Source organism: Xyrauchen texanus, chromosome 5 (assembly GCF_025860055.1).
Source record: "Xyrauchen texanus isolate HMW12.3.18 chromosome 5, RBS_HiC_50CHRs, whole genome shotgun sequence".
Classification (NCBI taxonomy): domain Eukaryota; kingdom Metazoa; phylum Chordata; class Actinopteri; order Cypriniformes; family Catostomidae; genus Xyrauchen; species Xyrauchen texanus.
Genome location: NC_068280.1, coordinates 9,722,515 through 9,747,809, shown reverse-complemented (window position 1 = coordinate 9,747,809; position 25,295 = coordinate 9,722,515). Strand labels below are relative to the sequence as shown.

The 25,295-nt window shown below is 42.2% G+C and overlaps 1 protein-coding gene across 1 annotated transcript in view; it reads right to left on the bottom strand.

Moving 5' to 3' along the window:
• The window catches only part of LOC127644113 (uncharacterized), an 84,378-nt gene that overhangs the window by 53,591 nt on the left and 5,492 nt on the right, over positions 1-25,295 (bottom strand). Inside the window, 1 exon segment of the mRNA XM_052127135.1 lies at positions 25,207-25,273. Within this exon segment, the coding sequence (XP_051983095.1) occupies positions 25,207-25,273 (67 nt within the window).

The following is a 25,295-nucleotide window of genomic DNA, read 5'->3' as shown; positions in this document are numbered from 1 at the left end:
AGCCAAGCAAGCTCACAAACAATTAAAAGAAAAGTTTTAGAAAACTTCCTAATGTATTTGGAGCTTACAGCAGCAGTTATTGGAGCATAAACGAGAAAAGAGTAATTGATGACAGAAATCATATTTCACTTTGTGATTATTTTGAAAATCTTTCAAACTGTGGTATTAGGGCAACACAGTTACTTTTACAGTCACATACCTGAGAATAAGAGCTTTCATATGATATATGAAATGTCCATTTAGGTCCAATGTGAATGTCTTTTATTTTTATATAAATTTTTCTACCTCATTTCCTCTGGGGGGCGCTAATTGTCAATGCAAATGTTCTGAGGGCTTATTTTGTTACTTTAAGTAACATAAATGCAGAAGTAATGATTATCTCAGATTCTAAGCTTTCAAATGATACCCCATATGCACATCTTATTGGCTTAGGCTGAGGAAGGCTTGACCTACGGTGGCCGAGAGAGCTCAAAGTGCTGCAACCTAAAGAAGACGCATGCAAATAGAAAAAAAACATCCGCAAATTAAGAAAACATCTTCATCAGTTTCACAACACACGTGTGCTCCAAATACTCACAACACAACCAAATACAGAAACGCGCTGCAAGTAACACAGACCACAACGGAAATATTTCCGGGGGAACCAAATAAGTGACGAACCCGGCTGGGACGTGCTTATTGCACTTGAGCATCCCTATTCCCTACTCCCTTCGAAGGGCAGACGGCAGAGCTCTTCAAGTGGGACTTTGGAGTGAGCATGGCACTACTGTGCCATTTATGTAGCCGTTTGGAACGCACTTGATGAAGGGAGCAATGAAAGACAACTTCCAACGTAATTATTTTCTTTTCAACCAAGGATAGATAAAACCAAAAAAATACTATGTTGCTGGCTGCAGAGAGACTTGACAATTTATGGGAGAGTCCTGTTATCTAAGGCTGAGGGCATATCTCGCCTAGTTTACCCTGCTCTTTCCCTATATGTTGATAAAAAAACTATTAAATCTATTGATTCTCTGCTATTCCGTTTTATTTGGAAAAATAAAACAGAATGTGTTCAAAGGAAATCTTTGATAAGAAGTTACAAGGAGGGTGGTCTTAATGCTTTAGATTTTCAAACTATTAACCAGACATTTAAAATTAATTGGATTAAGTATTGTATTTCTAACAATAGTTTACCCTGGTTTTGGATCCCTAATTTAATCTTTAAACACTGTGGTGACCTTAAATTCTTATTATCTTGTAATTTTAAGTGCAGCAGATTACCTATTAAACTCTCAAATTTTCATAAACAAGCTCTTGAATCCTGGAAGATTGCTTTCAAACATAACTTCTCCCCACACACCTGTATTATTTGGAATAATGAAAATGTACTGTGTGGTAACAAATTTCTTTTTTTCAAAGAATGGATGGATCAAAATATTCTTTTTGTTTCTGATTTGTTTAGTGCTCAAGGAGACCTTCTTTCTTTGTATGATTTTATGTCCCTGAAAATTGTTATGATTTCTGTAAGAGATTTTAATAAGGTGACTAGAAGTATTCCTGTAAGTGTAAGAACCTTGTTTAAAGCGCATTTAAGTTACAACCGTTTAAACAACTTTATTCCTATACTTGCATTCAATGGTGTTAATGTATTTGATAAAAAATGCAACAACTTCTTTATTAGGAATGCTCTTTCTTCAACTACAAGAACTCTTCCTAAAGCTCGTTCTAAATGGAGTATCTGTTATCCAAACTCTGATTTGAATTACTTATGGGCTTTTTCTCACAAACTTTTTATTCCTAATAAAATAAAAGAACTCCATTTCAAAATTGTTCATAGATATTACCCTTGTAATTTATTTTTGAGCAGGTTTTCTGAGAATGTATCTTCTTTATGCTCCTTTTGCAATATTGAAGAAGAATCTATTCTACATTTATTTTATCAATGCCCATTTTCTAAATCGTTCTGGTCAGATGTTACCTTGTTAGTTTTTTATTCTTGCAACAAATTGGTACAAATTTCAGAATCTATAATTTTTTTATCAGATTTTCTTTCTAACGATGTTAATCTTAATTATACGGTATTTTTGCTTTGTCTTCTGGGCAAGTTTCATCTTCACAAAGCCAGAACCATTCATTGTAATCCTGATTTTAGAATTTTCTCATCTGATATAAAGTCCCTTTTTTCTTCCGTTAAGAATTTTTCAAGACCTTTAAGCTCTAAGGTTTTTAAAACGAATAATATCCTTGAGTCTGTTGTAAAGAACCTTTAATTTGATATGTTAACAAATTGTAATATTGTATTGTTTTGTATAACATTTTGCTTTCTATTTTGATGTCTGTATCCCCTCTTTTATTGTTATTGTAATTATTATTATTATTATTTTTTTTTTCCTTTTCTTTTCTGCTCTCTGTTATTGTATAATTTCTTTAATTTGCAATAAAAAAAAAAAAAAAAACGTAATTATTTTCACCTGGGATGTTCCCATGACAACGCAGCACGTTGTCCATCAGCTGAATAGCTGTTCTGAGGACAGAAATATAATGCTGTTAACATAACGGTTGCAAATAAATGTATTTTTACTTTACAAAAAAACTGTTAAAACATGCGTTTTATATATCCGTTATATATCTGTGTGTCAGTGTCTCAACTTTAAAACATTGGACCCTACATTACACCTTCTTATGAAACTTTTCTTTATGAAAATTAAACATAACATGAAACAATTTGTATAGTGTAACTCAGAGCCATGGAGAGAATGGCTCTGGTGTAACTGATGTAAAGATTACTATCTTTCCTTCATGTTCTTCTTCTCTATCTTTTTTATTTATTTTAGTTTTCAGCTCTTGTTCTTTTCTCATTTCTGATGACATTGAACATATTGTTAATACATTTTGTATATTGTATACAAGTTGTATGTCATAAAAAATTAATCTCTGTATGTTTTGCGGATTTTTTTTTTAAATAAATAAAATAAAATAAAGTAGAATTTTGAGCTGTAAGCAAAGAGTAGAAGAACTATAAAAAAAGTATAATATTACAATATAATATTATAATATTATTTCTATATACAATATATTACAATATTATTTTAATATTATAGTTTATTTATAAAAAAAAAAAATATAGGCTTTCACTTCTTGTTTGGTTCCCCGGAAACATTTCCATTGTGGCCTGTGTTACTTGCAGCGCGTTTCTGTATTTGGTTGTGTTGTGAGCTTTTGCAGCGCATTTCTGTATTTGGTTGTGTTGTGAGCTTTTGCAGCGCATTTCTGTATTTGGTTGTGTTGTGAGCTTTTGCAGCGCGTTTCTGTATTTGGTTGTGTTGTGAGCTTTTGCAGCGCATTTCTGTATTTGGTTGTGTTGTGAGCTTTTGCAGCGCGTTTCTGTATTTGGTTGTGTTGTGAGCTTTTGCAGCGCGTTTCTGTATTTGGTTGTGTTGTGAGCTTTTGCAGCGCATTTCTGTATTTGGTTGTGTTGTGAGTATTTGGAGCACACGTGTGTTGTGAAACTGATGAAGATGTTTTCTTAATTTGCGGGTGTTTTTTTTATTTGCATGCGTTTTTTTCTATTTGCATGCGTCTTCTTTAGGTTGCAGCACGTTGAGCTCTCTCGGCCACCGTACTTGGCCTCTCCTTGGCCATGGTATATTATGTGTATATTAATACAATTCATATATATGAATGTGTATATATAATACAGTTATGATTACCGCTCAGACATGACACTGCTCGTAACTGCTGGTCTAGGGTCTGTTTCCCAACCACAAGTCTAAACCATAAAGCTTCACTATGTAACTTTTGGCCCTCTACAGTTTAGATTAGAGCATAAACATGCAATTCATAAAATATATTACTTTTATGATAAACATATTTATGATTAAAAATGAATTCTACATATATCTTCTAAAGATGGCACCATGGATGGCAGCCTTTATGGAATGATATTCCGGACATTATTCAAAAGGAATTGCAAATTGTATTTGCAATTGCGTTTTCAATTTGTGGACGCATAAAATGTGACATAATCCAAACGCAATTGCAAATCGCGCATTACCGTTTGCATTTTCGTTTAAGCGAACGCACAGTGACTGCCAGATTTCAAATGGAAAAGCAAAGTCCGTTTGCAACTGTGTTTCCCATATCTTACGAGTTTTGGCCCTGTGATATCTAAATAGCAATTTCAATTACCACGTCTGCTTTTTCACTTTCTCAGCGTCGGCGTATGTAGCCAGCCAAAACTCAAATGGAATACTAATTCCCTTAGTATTTCCATTTCCGATGCCTTACACAGAAACCTGTCAATCAGGGTCAAGGGTGGGATTATGCTATGGGGCGTGTTTGTCTTGGGAAGAGACGTCACTCACAGTCGACGGTCAAGATCAAATAAACCGGCGTCTGTTCAGGGCATCACCTCTTTATTTATTTTGTATTTATTTTAATGTTTATTTGACAGGGACAAATGCATAGAACATTGCTTTATAAAGAATAGGCCTACAAAGTAGATGCCACGCATACATGTTTCTAGCCATGACTAATTTGCAACCCCTGTCCCTGGTTAGGCTTATAAATTTAAAACAAAAATTACAGAGTATTGAGTTTAAGATTTATAATTAATAAAATACATACAACAAATACATCCCATATATGAAATAAGATATGGGCTTAAGTAGATGTGGAAGTCACTATAAATCAAAGTCTAGACATATTTAACAATACAAGAACACAAAAGGGTGCATATGTCTGTGCGTGCTCACATATGCAACATTATGTTTGTATGCATTGTGTTATGTCCTACGGAAGCGTATTGCATTCACTTGAGAAAAAAAATCTACTCTGTTTTTCTGAATTAACGACTTAATTATCTCAGAATTACGAGAGAATTTTTCATGGAAAAAAAAGTTTTTGCTCTGTTTTTCTGAATTAACGACTTAATTATCTCAGAATTACGAGAGAATTTTTCATGGAAAAGAAAGTTTTTGCTCTGTTTTTCTGAATTAACGACTTAATTATCTCAGAATTACGAGATAATTTTTCATGGAAAAAAAATATTGAGATCCCTCAAAATCCTGCCAGGAGCTCCATTTTAGCTGGATTGCATTGAATTAAACATGTCCCGCCTTTCAAGTTTAATCCGGTTTTATTTTACTTTGGGTCTGAGACAATTTATAGAGATATATTTTAAACTTGGCCTTCAATACAAAGACATTACTGTCTATGACATTTGTAATACTGTCATGGCTGAGACACGCTTTGATCTTCCAAAGGACACTAATCAAGCAATAGACTTGTACTTGCATTTAACACGAGAACTACCGGAATTCTAGAACTACTAGAATGGCCATAGTGGTCATTCTGACCGTTCATACTAGACTGTACCAAATGTCATGTCATATTTACATTCGAAACTTCTATTGAGGTTTTAGAATGAAGCTTCTAATGTCTGTCGTCATATTTTATGGCGTCATCACCCTAAAAATGTATTGAATAAAATAGAATAATATGGATCAAATGGAGCCAAGCTGAACGCAGATAGTCCTACATAATACGATCTTTTTTGTAATATATAATAGTGCTAGACTATATAAATACATAGGCCTATATATATATTATATATTAGCTGCTAGACTGCCCCGAAGGTGCGTGCCTCGCTTTGTGTACAGCAAGTTTTTTCCACCACAGTGAAAATGTTTTCGAAAGTCTAAACGCCAACAAACATGGATTGAGGCGAAATATTTCGTTAGATAAAAACATGTTGTGAATTTTGGAAATTATTACATCTATCCTTTTTCAAAACATGTTGACTTTTGGACTTTACAATTCTCTGGAGTTATTGGAAATGTTTGGACAACACGAATTGGAAACAATCCAACCACCACTGGACTCAAAATCCATGAATAAATGAATCTGTTATATTAATAATAAACACCAGGACACGAAATTTTCATTCTAATGAATGTGAAAATGTATTAGTTCATCGACAACCACAGAACTTGCTATTGTAGCTAATTACAGATACAAATTTGATTATTTATATTAAATTATTCTCCTAAAAGGGGGCCCCCTTTTTTGTTCAAGTGAGCCCACTTTTAGGAGAATTCGTTCATAATGATTTTACAGCATACTATTTTCATTATAGTTTTACAGCATGATATTGCTTTCTAAATCAGTTTTCCCACAGTTTATCGAATGTTCATATTCTTTATTAACCGCTTTGGCCATTTTGGGTTAGGCCTATATGTGTTTCATACATGTCTAAGGTTTTTACTATGCATTGAAATACACTTTGGTGATGTTTTTATAAGCTATTGTATTGATTTGTTTTTATTTTACAAAGAGAATAATTGAATATAAATAATCAAATTTGTATCTGTAATTAGCTACAATAGCAAGTTCTGTGGTTGTCGATGAACTAATACATTTTCACATTCATTTTATTAATATAACAGATTCATTTATTCATGGATTTTGATTCCAGTGGTGGCTGCATAGGATTGTTTCCAATTTCCAATAACTCCAGAGCATTGTAAAGTCCAAAAGTCAACATGTTTTGAAAAAGGATAGATGTAATAATTTCCAAAATTCACAACATGTTTTTATCTAACGAAATATTTCGCCTCAATCCATATTTGTTGGCGTTTAGACTTTCGAAAACATTTTCACTGTGGTGGAAAAAACTTGCTGTACACAAAGCGAGGCACGCACCTTCGGGGCAGTCTAGCAGCTAATATATAATATATATAGGCCTATGTATTTATATAGTCTAGCACTATTATATATTACAAAAAAAGATCGTATTATGTAGGACTATCTGCGTTCAGCTTGGCTCCATTTGATCCATATTATTGTATTTTATTCAATACATTTTTAGGGTGATGACGCCATAAAATATGACGACAGACATTAGAAGCTTCATTCTAAAACCTCAATAGAAGTTTCGAATGTAAATATGACATGACATTTTGGTACAGTCTAGTATGAACGGTCAGAATGACCACTATGGCCATTCTAGTAGTTATAGAATTAGTTCTCGTGTTAAATGCAAGTACAAGTCTATTGCTTGATTAGTGTCCTTTGGAAGATCAAAGCGTGTCTCAGCCATGACAGTATTACAAATGTCATAGACAGTAATGTCTTTGTATTGAAGGCCAAGTTTAAAATATATCTCTATAAATTGTCTCAGACCCAAAGTAAAATAAAACCGGATTAAACTTGAAAGGCGGGACATGTTTAATTCAATGCAATCCAGCTAAAATAGAGCTACTGGCAGGATTTTGAGGGATCTCATTAATTCAGAAAAACAGAACAAAATATTTTTTTTAATGAAAAATTATCTCATAATTCTGAGATAATTAAGTCGTTAATTCAGAAAAACAGAGCAAAAACTTTTTTTTCCATGAAAAATTATCTGGTAATTCTGAGATAATTAAGTCGTTAATTCAGAAAAACAGAGCAAAAACTTTTTTCCATGAAAAATTATCTCGTAATTCTGAGATAATTAAGTCGTTAATTCAGAGAAACAGAGCAAAAACTTTTTTCCATGAAAAATTATCTCGTAATTCTGAGATAATTAAGTCGTTAATTCAGAAAAACAGAGTAGATTTTTTTTCTCAAGTGAATGCAATAGGCCTACGCTTCCGTAGGACATAACACAATGCATACAAACATAATGTTGCATATGTGAGCACGCACAGACATATGCACCCTTTTGTGTTCTTGTATTGTTAAATATGTCTAGACTTTGATTTATAGTGACTTCCACATCTACTTAAGCCCATATCTTATTTCATATATGGGATGTATTTGTTGTATGTATTTTATTAATTATAAATCTTAAACTCAATACTCTGTAATTTTTGTTTTAAATTTATAAGCCTAACCAGGGACAGGGGTTGCAAATTAGTCATGGCTAGAAACATGTATGCGTGGCATCTACTTTGTAGGCCTATTCTTTATAAAGCAATGTTCTATGCATTTGTCCCTGTCAAATAAACATTAAAATAAATACAAAATAAATAAAGAGGTGATGCCCTGAACAGACGCCGGTTTATTTGATCTTGACCGTCGACTGTGAGTGACGTCTCTTCCCAAGACAAACAGGCCCCATAGCATAATCCCACCCTTGACCCTGATTGACAGGTTTCTGTGTAAGGCATCGGAAATGGAAATACTAAGGGAATTAGTATTCCATTTGAGTTTTGGCTGGCTACATACGCGATGCTGAGAAAGTGAAAAAGCAGACGTGGTATTTGAAATTGCTATTTAAATATGACAGGGCCAAAACTCGTAAGATATGGGAAACACAGTTGCAAACGGACTTTGCTTTTCCATTTGAAATCTGGCAGTCACTGTGCGTTCGCTTAAACGAAAATGCAAACGGTAATGCGCGATTTGCAATTGCGTTTGGATTATGTCACATTTTATGCGTCCACAAAGTGAAAACGCAATTGCAAATACAATTTGCAATTCCTTTTGAATAATGTCCGGAAAATCATTCCATAAGCCTTGGTGTGGAACTCTCCAATTCTTTTGTTGTTTTTGTTTGTTTGTCCTGTGTTTAGTCATTTGTTTACAATCAGTTTTACCAGTTTTACTGGATTTGGACTATTCAGACATTTTGCTGGACATTTTAGTTGGAGATGCAGCTGTGTTGTTTAAGCGACTCGGAGTGCTGCTCAAGCTCTGACAGCATTTCTTTCGAACAGCGCTGTCTAGTATTCCTCTAGTGAATCTCCACTCTCTCCCTAACAAAACGGACTAACTACATCTCTTCCCCCATACAAACAAGGACTTTTCAAACTCTTCGTTGTGCTTCACAGAAACCTGGCTGAGTGAAGCCATTCTAGACAGCATGTAACATCTGCCAGGTTTTCAGCTGTTCAGAGCGGATTGCATTGTGTAGTTAACAGGGAAAACGAGAGATGGTGGAACATGCTTTTACATCAATTAAAGTTGGTGTACAGATGTAACAACGTTAAAGAAGATGTGCTGTCCTAATTTGGAAGTGCTCTTTATCAATTGTAAGCCTTTCTACTCGCTGCAGGAGTTTTCCCCAGTTATTCTGTTGAGTGTTTATATTCCTCCACACACATGCGTAAACACAGCGCTACAACAGCTGGCTGATAAGATCACAGACACGGAACAACAATACACTGACTCACTAATTATTATTCTCTGCAATTTTAACAAAGCCAACCTCATCCGTGAACTGCCAAAATACATACATCACATCACATGCCCCACTAAAGACAGAAATACACTGGGTCATTGCTACACAACAATAAAGGATGCATATCGCTCTGTCCATAGAGCAGCTTTGGGACTCTCTCGTCTCTGTCTGGTTCATCTTCTTCCAACCTACAGGCAGAAACTAAAATTAGCTAAACCTGTAGTAAAGACTGTAAAGAACTGGACCTATGAAGCAAAGCTGAAACTACAAGCCTGCTTTGAATTCACTGGTTGGAGTGTATTTGAAGCTGCATACACCAATCTGGACGAGCTTACAGATACTGTGACATCATATCTCAGTTTCTCTGAGGAGTTTTCAGCTAATGACCCTGCATCAATGTGGACAGGCCTGAAAGAATATACTAACTTCAAGACACCATCCACCCAAACTGTAGGGAACCAGCAATTGCCTGCAACTTGAATGTGTTTTACTGTAGATTGAAAGGCCCAGTCTCACACCCCACACCCTCTCTGACCTTCACACAATCATCAACACGTCCTGAAACCCCATTCCTCCCCCCTTCTACTACTCACTCTGCACTTAAGATCTGTGAAGAGAAGGTGTGCTGTGTCTTCTGGAAACAACTGACAAGTAAAGCACAGGGCCCAGACACTGTTTCACCCACTTGTTTAAAATCCTGTGCTGACCAGAAGGCCACCATCTTCACACAGATCTTCAACAGATCACTGGAGCAGTGTGTAGTTCCATGCTGCTTCAAATGCTCCACCATAATTGCTGTCCCAAAGAAACCCAAAATCACAGGACTTAGTGACTACAGACCTATCACACTGACGTCTGTGGTCATGAAGTCATTTGAGAGACTGAAGGACATCACTGGACCCTTTCTAGATCCCCTTCAATTTGTTATGGAGCAAACAGGTCTGTGGATGATGCAGTCAACATGGGATTGCATCATATCCTGCAACATCTGGACAGACCAGGGACATATGCAAGGATCCTTTTTGTGGACTTCAGTTCGGCTTTCAACACCGTCATCCCAGCTATTCTCTGGACTAATTTACACCAACTCCCATGTCCCACGTCTATCTGTCAGTGGATTACCAGCTTTCTGACAGAAAGGCAGCAGCTAGTGAGAGAGTGGAAATTCACTTCCAGCATGAACGATTAGCACTGGTACCCCTCAGGGATATGTGCTCTCCCCACTTCTCCCTGTATACCAATTACTGCACCACCAAAGACACCTCTGTCAAGCTCTTGAAGTTTGCAGATGACACTACTGTCATCGGCCTCATCCAAGATGAAGATGATTCTGTATACAGAAGGCATGTTGAACGGCTGGCTCACTGGTGCAGTCAAAACATCCTGGAGCTCAACATGCTCAAAACAGTTGACATGATAGTGGACTTTAGGAGGAACACACCAACATTGACCCCGCTCACCATTCTAAACAGCACCGTGGAAGCAGTGGACTCATTAAGGTTCCTGGGCACTACCATCTCACAGGACCTAAAGAAGGAGACCCAGATTGACTCTATTGAGAAAAAGGTTCAGCAGAGGCTGTTCTTCCTTTGCCAGCTGAGGAAGTTCAACCTGCCACAGGTGCTGCTGATACAGTTCTACTCAGCAGTCATTGAGTCTGTCCTCTGCACTTCAATAACTGTCTGGTTTGGTTCAGCTACGAAATAGGACATCAGAAGACTACAAAGGACAGTTCTGACTGCTGAGAAGATTATTGGTTGCCCTCGCCCTCCCTTTAAGAACTATATACTTCCAGAGTGAGGAAAAGGGGTGGAATAATCACTCTGGATGCAACTCACCCAGCCCAAAACCTTTTTGAACTGTTGCCTTTCTGGCAGGCACTACAGAGCACTGAGCACCAGAACTGGCAGGCAAAGATACAGGAACAGTTTTTTTCCCTCGGGCTATCCATCTCAAGAACAGTTAAAACTGCCCCACTGAGCAATAATATTGTGCAATACACAGCTTAGTCTATCTATATTTTTCTGTCTTGTTGTATTGTTTGTAATTGCTTGTTGTATTGTCCTTGTAAGTGTAAGTATACTTTGCAAAAAAGCTCATTCTTATTCTGAATGTGATCTCAGTGATTTTGACCATGGCATGACTGTTGGTCCCAGATGGGCTGGTTTGAGCATTTCTGTAACTGCTGATCTCCTGAGATTTTCATGCACAATAGAATTTATTCAGAATTGTGACAAAAACAAAAAACATCCAGTTAGCTGCAGTTCTGTGGACAGAAATGCCTTGTTGATAAAAGAGGTCAACAGAGAATGGCTAGACTGGTTCAAACTGACAAAGTCTACTGTAACTCAGATAACCGTATTATTGTGGTGAGAAGAAAATAATCTCTGCATTTGTTTTGGAGGCACGAGGAGGACCTACACAATATTAGGCAGGTGGTTTTAATGTTGAGGCTGATCAGTGTATATACTTATACACAAAAGTAAATTCTATAAAAGGTTGTTTGAAACTTTTGTTGTAAGAGGGCTGTCTTAGGTATAATGTACTCAGCGGGTATTCAAAGTGACGCATACTCTCAAAGACTTAGACCCATGAAATTACAAAAACAAGCACAGCATATAAAATGCCTGTCATACTATATATTCACCTGACTTTTTTAATGATAGCTGATCTTGTGCTTTTAATTTTTAAGTCTACAAAAGCCCAACCCTTTTGCCCACATTTTTGGCCATGAAACCTAATATGCCACCCTTTATCATTTTGGTTGTTTATAATTCCTACTCTATACTTCTCTCATCTTTAGTTTTCATCATTAGTTAAAGTAACTGTGTCAGATCCAAGGGGTCAGATTTACAGTACAAACTGCTTTGATGTGAATATTCTAAGGCCTATTCATCTTCAAATTACATTGAGAAACAAAATAACATAAACACATTCTTTAATATTAATACATCTATTTAAAAAAAAAGTTTTTGTTTGTAACTTGCAGAACATATATTTGCTACAGGTGCACAGTATATAGATAAACTACATTAATAAATAAAAACATATATTCTGCCACTGTCCCTTTCATGACTTGTTTCGTGTCAAATAAATGAATATTATATTTGTATATTATTCTAAATAATAATTATAAAACCAAATAAATATGTATATTAAAAATCATGATAAAGTAGAGAAAGCTTGAAAACATATTTTGTTTGCAGATCTTGTATGTCCAGCAACACAGGCACAATAAAATAAACAATTTATAAAAGAAGCATCAACATAGTAAATTCATCACGATATATATAATATAAAGGAACGATTACATTGCTAATATCCAACTTTGGCATTAATGAATAAAGAAAAAAAAAAATCAACCCATATCATTGCAGATTGGTGCCCATTTTATTTTTTCTCATTGAATATCTATGAATTCTTCAGAAGAGGCTGTTTCGAGTGGTGTACTGTAAACTGTAGGACCGTCTTCGGTGCCAACGTCTTCTGACTGCTGCACAGCAACCACAGAGCAAACACTAAAAACAGAACAGATAGTGTGTGTCAATGTCCTGAATGGAGCTTTATACAAGTTAACCTGTAGTTAAAAATTGTAAACAACATTTAAAAAGCAGATAAAACATTCCTGCTGTCATTACTCACTTCATAACAAATACACATTTACAGTCAGTCATCATGATACTTACACAAAGGAGGATCCAGCAAGGTATCAGCATAATGAGGATAGCACAAGGGACGATTATTGCCACAACCCATGCTGCACTAGTACTGTTGTTGGGGACTGTAGTGTTGGTCGTTACAGTAGGTGCGGGTGTGGTAACAACATTAACTTTGAGGAGTTGCTGGAGAAAGTTGCTGGGATTCTGGATGTCACTGTCTGAGAAAACGTACTGTATATTGGCCTCAATCACTGTGGAATTACCCCTAAGTAGAGAATACAATTAAAAAGTAAATAACTTAAATTATCCTATCATGCCGCTTATAAATCTTTGCATATTTCTACTTGAAATAAAGTAAAAGGTACTGAATCACCCCTTACGTGAAATTGGCTCGATTGAACACAAACGGAGTAGCTGAGGGTGAACTTACGATCTGGTTGAGCTGAAGAATTTTATAATTAATAAAGAGATTACTATAGAGTATTAAAATGTTAAGTCTAATGTGATTAAAATCAAACAATTTCAATTCAAGACAATTAGGGCAAGCTGTTGAAATGAGCACTTTATTACAATATCTCAAACTCACCAATTTGTTAATAGAGTTTTGAATTATTGTGTAGGTGTCATTTCTGAGTTCAAGTTTCTCAGTCATTGTGACATTGTTGATTTCAAATCCAAAGTTTAGAGCGTAGGAGTTGTCAGAAATTCCTTTTAAAGTATATAAAACAAGAATTAGTTGTGTGGTCTGTGTGAGTGGTATATTTATAATAGAGAGCCCGAAGTGAAGAGTAAAGCTCACTCTGAAAGGTGACATTCACAAAGCTCACAGGATCACTCAGGGTTTGTTCTGAGACAGATCGTTTAGTTCTGAGACGTGAGTCGAGTAGAGAGTTTGCCAACTCTAGAACTTTACTCTCAATTGGTATGGGACCCAGTGTGATGAACACGAGGCGAATGTAAATAATCGCCTTCCCAACCCTGCAAAAGAGGGAAATTATGAAGAATGAAGGGACAGAAAATGTAAACATTTGCCTTTTACAAAATTAGAATGAATGAATTAGTCTTACACAGTCGGTGGGGAAGTTGTGTATATCATCGGAGTGGTTAGGCCTGTAATGTAAAAATAAGATGAAAGAAGAATAATTTGGAAATATTTGCTGTTTCTGGAGTGAGACACTTAAAATATGACATGATGCAAAATGTTATGTAATGTTTTATTGTACTTACCTGTCTGTAAACGAAGCTCATTTAGGAAGCTGACTGGTTGTATGAGATCTCCACCCTGGAAGGTGTATTCCATAGTGCCATCAATCTTGATTAATGTGCTCCTACTGTAAAAACAAAGAACAAATCTGTTATCATACTTCATATATATATATATATATATATATATATATATATATATATATATATATATATGTAAATTATTTTAAATACATATTTTCAATTTTTTATTTTTTATGTCCCAAAATGGAGTATGAATAGAAGATTTTGAATAAATATGGTTCAGAGATGAAGGTCAGTTTGCATCTTACATGAAGTTAGAGGACTTGGGTTCCAAAACGGGACTACCAGGGTCATTCAGAATAGTGTTCAGCTGGTGGTGAAAATCACAACAATAATGAAACGATGAGGAAATGTTTTATTGGACCCAAACTCTTTTCTTCAGCTATTTGCGAATACTTACCGCTTTATTAATGACACCTTGCACTTGCTGGTACATGTTGCTTATTAGCGCTGGGTCCTCTGGAATGCTGATATTACTCAGATTAAATGTAAAGATGATGGTATAGGAGGTTTCTGAGATTTCTGTAGACATAGAAATGTCAATTTATGTTCATTTAAAGCTTTTCATTAATCACTGTTTAACATATAAAACATGAAAATGCTTTTCAATTTAAGATGATAAAACTTACTCTCGTAGGTGACATTCACCATCTTCACTGATTCATTTAGTTGTGACTCTCTGTTGTTCCGGAGAGTACTAATAGCACTGAGGACCAGAGCTTCACTGGGAACTGGAGATGAGGAGTTAAACAGCAGCTTGTTTTTCACCACTGCTGCACCAGATCTGTAAAGAGCGACACTTTTGTTAAACACAGTTTACTGATTTGGAACAACTATTATGATTTAATGGCTAATTGAAATTTCTTAAAATGGGAAATGTAAACTTACACAAGGATTATAAGGCTCAGAGTAGTGCTATTTGTTGTTAGTAGAGGCGATGTTGTAGTAGTCGATCCTGAAATCCAAATCAACTCAAATCAGACCAAACTGACTGTAATGATTTTAAGCAAAAGAAGATTACTTGATTTTAAAAGTTGCAAGCATAAGAATGGCTTCAAAAAGTTTAATGCATACCCATCAATAAACGAAGCTCATATAGGAAGCTGACTGGTTGTATAACATCTCCATCCTGGAAGGTGTATTCCATAGTGCCATCAATTTGGATTGATGAGCTCCTACAGGTAAAGCAGAAACGAATCGGTTACCTAACGTAACCTCGGTTCTCTCTAGAAGAGGGAACGAGTATTGCGTAAGCTAGCTTACGTTACGGGAAAGATTAATCTTTTGTGAGATATTGAAGCCAAAAAATTATCCTTAATTTTGTATCCATTGTCAACGCAGTGCAGCAACTGCATACCTTGAGCGGGCTAGCTAATGAGCTCATTGGTTGCTGTGCGGCAACTGCTGCAGCCTATAGACGAACTTGAGTGAACTTGCGTCCAATGACAGGCGCCCGCGCCGTCACTGTATCTAAGCCCGCCAGAATGGGCGTGGCTAGAGTGCATATAAGCTTTAGTTCATAGGCTGGAACCCTGGTTTTCATTAAATGAAGCGAAAATCGCTCGTGGCGCGAGCACGGCCGGCTACGCAATACTCGTTCCCTCTTCTAGAGAGAACCGAGGTTACGTTAGGTAACCGATTCGTTCTCTTACGAGAGGTTCTCTCGTATTGCGTAAGCTAGCTTACGCTACGGGAACCCATTGTCAACGCCATGCGCGCCAAGCATCCACTGCATGAGCCCCGGGGGTGGGGGGACCCGGGGCAGCCCTTGTGAGTGGGGGAATAATATTTCGCCGGCAAAAGTGCGGGCCAGTGTGTGTGTAATACATAAGCACATAGTGGGAAGGGAAAGACAGAGCGGCGGTGCCGGTCTGTGTGGAATGTGTCCGTCAGTGCAGCTCACCAGGGGAGCTGTAGCGTATTAAACCGCTAGTAGTTTTGCCTGCAGGGCGGGCACTTCCAGATTGTAAAATCTGACAAAGGTGGAGGGGGAAGCCCAGCCCGCTGCCACACATATGTCGTGAATGGAAATCCCGCTGGACCATGCCCACGAGGAGGCCATGCCTCTAGTGGAGTGAGCCCTAATGCCTAATGGGCATGGCAGGTCTTTTGACGCGTACGCGGCAGCAATAGCGTCCACTATCCATCTAGACAGTGTCTGTTTCGAGGCGCGAAACCTTAGGTGCGCCCTCGAGCGAAGCGAAAAGCTGCTCAGAGCGTCTGAAAGAGGCGGAGCGCGCAGTATACAATCTCAGTGCTCTGACTGGGCAAAGGAGATTGGCGTCGCGTTCGCTATCGGATGCTGGCAGCGCCGATAGGGAAAAGAGTTGTGCTCTGAAAGGAGTACCGATCACCTTGGGGACATAGCCGTGTCTAGGCTTTAAAATGACCCTGGAGTCACTTGGTCCAAACTCAAGACACGCAGCGCTGACAGACAGCGCGTGAAGGTCTCCCACACGTTTAACTGCTAACGGAGCAGTTAGAAAAACGGTTTTGAGTGAAAGGTATTTCAAATCCACGGATTGAAGCGGTTCGAAAGGGGGGGCTTTCATAGCTTAAAGAACTACGGAAAGATCCCAGATAGGAACCGATGGGGGGCGCGGAGGGTTCATCCTTCTAGCTCCCCTGAGGAAGCGGATGACCAGCTCGTTTTTTCCCAGTGACTGGCCGTGCAGGGGTTCAGCGAACGCCGCGACGGCCGCCACGTAAACTTTGAGCGTGGATGGGGATCTGCCCTTATCCAGCAGCTCTTGTAAAAACACGAGCAGCGACGACACCCCACATGTCCGTGGGTCCAGGTCTCTGTCGGTGCACCATTTTGAAAAAACAGACCATTTGGACGCATAGAGGCTTCTCGTGGAAGGGGCTCTAGCATGTATGATAGTGTTTATTACTCCTGGCAAAGCGACGGGTAGTCGTTGATCACCCAGCGTGCAGCCCAGCTCTGGGTGGGGATGCCAGATCGTGCCGCGAGCTTGAGAGAGGAGGTCTGCTCTCACTGGAATGGGCCACGGGGCTGTCAGTGACAGCTGCGTAAGCTCCGGGAACCATGTCTGATTCTCCCAGCCGGGGCTATGAGGAGCACCGAGTGACGCGTTTCCTGATCCTCTGCATTACCTGTGGCAATAGCGAGGCGGGAGGGAAGGTGTAAAGCGGGTGGTTGGGCCAGTCCTGGGCCAGCGGCGTCCTCAGCTTCGAGAAAAATACTGGGCAGTGAGAGTTCTCTTCTGACACAAAGAGGTCTATCTCTGCTCTGCCGAATATGCTCCATAACTTCTGGACTGTTTGAGCATGCAGGGACCATTCCCCTGGGGAAATATTGTCTCTGGACAGTCTGTCTGGGCCGTCGTTCAGGTGGCCTGGCACGTCGCGTCGCCCTCAGCGGCGCAGGTGGCACTGGGACCAACTCAGTATGCGTTTTGTCAGATGGAAGAGGTTCCTGGATCTGACACCGCCCTGACGGTTTAGATAGGATACCACAGATCTGTTGTCCGAACAGACCAGGACGTGGTGACCCTGAATTACCAGGAGGAAGCGCACAAGCGCTATCATTTCCAGACAATTTATGTGAAGGAGCTTTTCCTGAACTGACCATAGGCCAAAAACTGGAGAGCCCTCGCAGACCGCGCCCCAACCCGTGTTGGACGCGTCTGTCGAGATGATTTTTCGGCGAGATACAGCTCCCATTGTCACTCCCCGCTGATACCATTCGGCCACTGCCCAGGGCTGCAGAGCTGAGATACAGGTCTGAGTCACTCTGATCGGCTGGCGGCCCGTGGCCCAAGCCCAGCGAGACGCACGGATGTTTAGCCAATGCTGAAGCGGGCGCATGCACAGTAAACCCAGCTGAAGTACTGCTGCGGCTGAGGCCATGTAACCTAGCATTCTCTGAAATTTTTTCAGAGGCGTGAGGCTGTTCATCTGAAAGGACGCGGCTAGTCAGCTGAACACGGCGCAGCTGTGTAGATAAGCGAGCCGTCATCGCCATGGAGTCTAGTTCTATTCCAAGGAAGGAAATTGCCTGACTGGGCTGTAGTGAGCTCTTGGTCCAATTGACTGCAAGACCCAAACTGTTCAGATGACTGAGGAGAACTGTCCTGTGAGACAGAAGCTCCGTATGTGACTGTGCTAAAATCAGCCAATCGTCCAAATAGTTCAGAATTCGCAAGCCCTGACTCCGCAGGTGTGCGAGCGCCGCATCCATGCACTTCGTGAAAGTACGGGGTGCTAGAGACAGGCCGAACGGAACGACGGTGTATTGATAAACCTGGCCGTCGCAGGCGAATCTCAAGAATGGCCTGTGACGGGGATTTATCTGAATCTGAAAGTAGGCATCTTTCAGATCGAGAGAAATAAACCAGTCCCCCTGGCGCACATGCGCGAGGAGTTTCCTGATTTTAAGCATTTTGAACGGTCTTTTTGCGAGCACCTTGTTCAAAACCCTGAGATCTAATATTGGTCATCATCACATTCCAAGATGGCGGCGCAGTAGCACGCAGCGGCCACTCCGGATCCACAATGGTGCTATTTTTGTTAAAAAAGCCAGACTTTTGCAACACATGGACATCGGAGCAACCAGTGTTCGTGTCTACCATCGCCAGACACTACTGAAATATAAGACTCATGCAAAAACCAAGCTGCATGATGACCTGCAGGAGGTGCTACGCGTACTCGGCTTGCTGCGGAGACCAGGCCTCCAGCCCTTGGCGTCGCCTGATGCCGGTGGCCGGGGGAGAGGACGTCGTAGCGGTGTCGCGAAAGCGAAGCGGAAAGAGGGCGGGGGTCCATGCTAGGCTAAAACAAACCCTAGCCGGCCGGCTCTCCCGTCTATCCTGCTCTCAAATGTTTGCTCCCTGGACAATAAACTGGACTATATCCGACTCCAGCAGGCTACGCGGCGTGAGTTTAGAGACTGCTGCGTCTTTGTTTTCACGGAGGCGTGGCTCAGCGACAGAGTTCCGGATGCCGCCATTCAGCTAGAGCGGGCTCGCCTCGTTTCGTGCCGACAGAAATACAGCTCTCTGCGGTAAGACTCGCGGTGGTGGCTTGTGTGTTTACATCAACACGAAATGGTGCAAGAACTCTATGCTAGTCTCTAGTTACTGTTCATCGCTGTTGGAGCTTGTGACTGTTAGATGCAGACCTTTTTATCTACCACGGAATTCACCACTGTTTGCATAACCGAGTTTACATTCCCCAGCTAACGCTAAGGAAGCTCTGTGAACTGTATGGGGCTATGAGCTGAACTGCAGAGCGCTCACCCCGACCGGACTGTTTATTGTGCCGGAGATTTCAACCATGCAAATCTCAAGACAGTGCTCCCTAAATTCCATCAGTATGTGGACTTTGCAGCGAGAGGGGCTGAACACGCTTGATCTTGTTTACACAAACATCCCAGGCGTGTACCGGGCGGAGCCCCGCCCCCACCTCGGCTACTCAGACCACATCTCTGTTATGTTAATTCCAGCATACAGACCGCTAGTCAGGCGCACAAAACCGCTTCAGAAGCAGGTGAAAACCTGGCCAGCAGGAGCCATCTCTGCTCTTCAGGACTGTTTTGAGTGTACTGACTGGCACATGTTCAGGGAGGCTGCAACATATGGCGATTCTACCAACTTGGAGGAATACACAGCATCAGTGACCAGCTACATCAGCAAGTGCATTGATGATGTCACTTTCTCCAAGACCATCACCACACGCTCCAACCAGAAGCCGTGGATGACTGCGGAGGTGCGCACGCTGCTGAGGTCCCGAGACTCGCCTTCAGAGCAGGCGATAAGGCAGCCCTAAGAACAGCTAGGGCCAAACTGTCACGGGCAATCAGAGAGGCAAAGCGCGCACGCCCAGAGAATCCACAGTCACTTCCAGGACAGCGGTGACACGCGGCGATGTGGCAGGGCATCCAGGCCATCACCAACTACAGGACAACATCAGTTGCCTGTGACAAAGATGCCTCCCTTCCAGATGCGCTGAACGACTTCTACGCTCGGTTTGAAGTGCAGAACGACGTGATGGCGAGGAAGTCCACCCCTCCTCCCAACGACCAGGTGCTCTTACCACGGCAGATGTGAGGAAAACTCTACGTAGAGTCAACCCACGGAAGGCTGCTGGACCAGACAACATTCCTGGCAGAGTGCTCAGAGGATGTGCAGACCAGCTAGCAGATGTTCTTACCGACATCTTCAACATCTCTCTGAGCAGTGCCGTTGTTCCAACGTGCTTCAAGGCCACCACCATCATCCCCATGCCAAAGAAGTCTTCAGTGTCCTGCCTCAACGACTACCGTCCCGTCGCGACTTACACCCATCATCATGAAGTGCTTCGAGAGGCTCGTCATGAGGCAGATTAAGACCCAGCTGCCCCCTCACTAGACCCACTGCAGTTTGCGTGATCGTTCAAACCGTTCAACGGATCGATGCCATCACCACAACCCTCCATCTGGCCCTCACCCACCTAGACAATAAGGACTCATACGTTCGAATGCTGTTCATAGATTTCAGCTCAGCATTCAACACAATCATTCCCCAGCACCTGATTGGAAAGCTGAACCTGCTGGGCCTGGACACCTCCCTCTGCAACTGGATCCTGGACTTCCTGACTGGGAGACCTCAGTCAGTCCGGATCGGGAACAGCATCTCCACCACCACCACACTGAGCACTGGGGCCCCCAGGGCTGTGTGCTCAGTCCACTGCTGTTCACTCTGCTGACTCACGACTGTGCAGCAATGCACAGCTCGAATCACATCATCAAGTTCAGCCGATGACACGACCGTGGTGGGTCTCATCAGCAAGAACAACGAGTCAGCATACAGAGAGGATGTGCAGCGGCTGACGAACTGGTGTAGAGCCAACAACCTGTCCCTGAATGTCGACAAAACAAAAGAGATGGTTGTTGACTTTAGGAGAGCACAAGGTGAACACACTCCGCTGAACATCGACGGCTCCTCTGTGGAGATCGTCAAGAGCACCAAATTCCTTGGTGTTCACCTGGCGGAGAACCTCACCTGGTCCCTCAACACCAGCTCTATCACCAAGAAAGCCCAGCAGCGTCTCTACTTTCTTCGAAGGCTGAGGAAAGCACATCTCCCAACCCCCATCCTCACTACATTCTATAGAGGGACTATTGAGAGCATCCTGAGCAGCTGCATCACTGCCTGGTTTGGGACTTGCACCGTTTCGGACCACAAAGCCCTGCAGAGGATAGTGAGGACAGCTGAGAAGATCATTGGGGTCTCTCTTCCCTCCATCAAAGACATTTACAAAAAACACTGTATCCATAAAGCAACCAGCATTGTGGACGACCCCACACACCCCTCACACAAACTCTTTACCCTCCTCCCGTCTGGCAAGAGGTACCGAAGCATTCGGGCCCTCACGGCCAGACTGTGTAACAGCTTCTTCCCCAAGCCATCAGACTTCTCAATACTCAGAGACTGGTTTGACACACACGTGTCCTGAGTTGCACTTTAATTACTGTCACTTTATAACGTCTGCTACCTCAATAACTGCTATGTGCATAGAACATTATCTCATAGTATGTTATGTTTACATTTTAGAAACTGTCATCTTTTTGCACTACTGAGTACTGGTCGGTGCTGCACTGTCTATTGTCCTGTTCATTGTCAGTAATTTGTTGTACTGTCCCGTACTTTGCACATGTTTGCACGTGCACTTTATATAGGTATATATAGGTAGTTTATATAGGTATTTTATTTCGTTGTGTAGTCTCATGTGGTCCTATGTTGGTCCTTTGTTGTTTTTATGTAGCACCATGGTCCTGGAGGAACGTTGTCTCGTTTTGCTGTGTACTGTACTAACTGTATATGGTTGAAACGACAATAAAAACCACTTGACTTGACTTGGTCTGAGGCCGCCGTCTTTCTTGGGGACAAGAAAATAACGGCTCCAACTCCGACTCGCTGAGAGAAGGTGGCACTCTCTCTATGGCCCTTTTGCACCGAAGGTTTGCTATTTCTGAACGAAGCATGCAGGCTGCTTCCGTGTTCACAGTAGTTTCGAGCCGCGCTCTGAACCGGGGAGGGCGGCGATCAAACTGTAGCAAATAGCCCTGTTTTATTGTGCTTAACACCCATTTGGATATCCCTGGGATAGCTTTCCACGCTTTGAAGCGTGACGCTAGAGGGTGAATGTCGCCCTGATTGCCGCACACAGCGAGCTGAACAGAATGTGTGAGCGCGCTTACTGTGCTTATGCATGACTGCTCGCAGACAGCAGGGACAGGCTGTTCTGTGAGTGACTTCCCGATTGAGGTGAATGGGGAAAGAGTCACATCTGTGAAGTGACGTGCGAGCATAGTCACGGGCATGGGACTCACATACAGAGAGGTGTTTGCTGGCCGTGTGACAGAGCGGGCAGAGAAGGGGCGCGCGCACGGATTCGTGGGCGCGTTTATTGACTCTAACACTCGAGCTGGCTGTGCCTGCTTTATGTGAGTGGGCTCTGATAGGGACACGGGAAGTGTAATGCTTGTGTGTAGGGGTGAACACTGAATTGTGGGCACATTTTCTACACATAAAGCATGTTTGCTTTTTACAAGATTTCTTTGGGTCGCCGTGAAAACGGCATTTGAGTGCAGGCAAGCGGGCAGTATCACCGGCTTGTTGGCTGCTGAATCCACCACTGCAGTAGCCTGAGAGAAGGGGACTGACAGGGGGCGAAGCTTTGACGGTGGTCCGGCCGTGGCGGGACTGAGCCGTCGTTTCCTCAACAAAGCTAGGAGGACTTCGGTTGCTCAGGTTTCAGCGGGGGGCGGCGGTCTGCGGCGGCTGTCTGAGCGCGTTCTAGGGCGGCCGCCCTGTCGATGCTGAGAAGTCTGGCTTTGCTGAGCTGGGCGCTGTGAAGAGGCTCGTGCAGGAGGCTGGTCACGTGGGCGGCCTGCAGAGGAGCTAGCGCGACGAGGCAGGAAGAGATTCATGGCTTGGGTGGCTTTCTGGACTTCCGAAAAACGGTCAACAATGCCACTCACCGTGGAACCGAAGAGACCGGACGGAGAGAGCGGCACGTTGAGGAACGCAGAGCGTTCAGCTTCTCCCATGTCGGCTAGCGTTAGCCATAGGTGTCTCTCGGTCACAGTCAGCGCGGCCATGCACTTCCCTAGGGCTTGAGCTGCAGCTTTGGTTGCGCGAAGGGTGAGATCCGTCGTGCTCCTTAGATCTGAAACAGCCTCTGGGTGCCTGCCTTTCTCATCCCACTCTCGAAGAAGGTCCGCTTGGAGGATCTGTAAAACGGCCATGGAATGCAGAGCAGATGCGGCTTGGCCGGCGGCGGCATAGGCGCGGCCAACACAGGCGGAAGTAGTTCTGCAGGCCTTAGACGGGAGCACTGGCTTAGACCGCCATCTCGCAGAGGGCGGGCAAAGGTGTGCTGCTACCGAATCCTCGACCGGGGGGATGGAAGAGTAGCCCCTCTCGGTGGCGCCATCCACCGAAGCGAGAGAGGTGGAGACATGGGATCGGTTCCTGGCCGAGAGAGGCGCGTTCCACGCTTTAGAGAGCTCGGCGTGGAGTTCTAACACCGGTTCCGGCAGCCTTTGGGAGCGCCGCTTCTTTCTGCGCGGCGAAACGAAAGGCGGCGCGGCGGCTTCGGTTTTGAGTGCTTCGAGTCGAGCCCGCAGGGTCAACATCGGAAGCTCCTCGCAGAGGTCACATCCGCCGTCAGCGAGGGCGAGCTCTGCATGTTCCAGTCCCAGGCAGAGAGCGCAGATGAGGTGACGGTCTCCGGCGCTGAGAGGGGCGCGGCATGAGGCGCAGGTGGTGCGAGGCATCTTAAAAAAGACGCTCGTTGCTCTTTTCGTGAAGTTCGCTGAGGAACTATCTTGCTCTAAAAAGGATACATCGCCGGATGGCGTAGCTCGCAGGATGGCTGAAGGTGGCGAAGACGGCCGACTTCTTCGAGCGCTGTCCACGCTTGCTAGATGCCCCTCGAATGGCGACGCGGCTTCTGCAGTTCAGAGATGAGAAGAGCTTCGCTGAAGAGATGAAAATCAGGGTTCCAGCCTACGAACTTACGCTTATATGCACTCTAGCCACGCCCATTCTGGCGGGCTTTGATACAGTGACGGCGCGGGTGCCTGTCATTGGACGCAAGTTCACTCAAGTTCGTCTATAGGCTGCAGCAGTTGCCGCAGAGCAACCAATGAGCTCGCTAGCTAGCCCGCTCAAGGTATGCAGTTGCTGCACTGCATTGACAATGGATACAAAATTAAGGATAATTTTTTGGCTTCAATATCTCAGAAAAGATGAATCTTTCCCGTAGCGTAAGCTACCTTACGCAATACGAGAGAACCTCTCGTAAGAGAACTATATATTTTAAATAGCTTCAATGAATTTATCAAAAACAGTTTTACTGAGATTTTAAAGAAAATTCATGTTTAGATATATGTTTTTTAATGCCTCAACTTGGAGTCTGAAATTAATATTATGAATCAATATGCTCAGAGTGAAAGTCATTTATATCTTACATGAAGTTTGAGGACTTGGGTTCCAAAACGGGACTACCAGGGTCATTCAGAATAGTGTTCAGCTGGTGGTGAAAATCAAACCAATAATCAAACGTTGAGGAAATTTTATATTGGACACAAACTCTTTTCTTCGGCTATTTATGAATGCTTACCACACTATTAATGACACCCTGCACTTTCTGGTACGTTCTGTTTATTAGCGCTGGGTCTTCTGGAATGCTGATATTACTCAGATTAAATGTAAAGATGATGGTATAGGAGGTTTCTGAGATTTCTGTTGACACAGAAATGTCAATTTATAATCATTTAAAGCTTTTGTTTTTTAACACCTAAAAAATGTAAATGCTTTTCAATTTAATATGATAAAACTTACTCTCGTAGGTGACATTCACCAGCTTCACTGATTCATTTAGTTGTGACGCTCTGGAGTTCCGGAGAGTACTGATAGCACTGAGGACCAGAGCTTCACTGGGGATTGGAGATGAGGAGTTAAACAGCAGCTTGCTTTTCACCACTGCTGCACCAGATCTGTAAAGAGCGACACTTTTGTTAAATACAGTTTACTGATTTGGAACAACTATTATGATTGAAAGGCCAATTGAAATTTCTTAAAATGGGAAATGTTTACTTACACAAGGATTATAGGGCTCAGAGGAGGGCTATTTGTTGTTAGTAGAGGCGATGTTGTAGTAGTCGATCCTGAAATCCGAATCAAATCAAA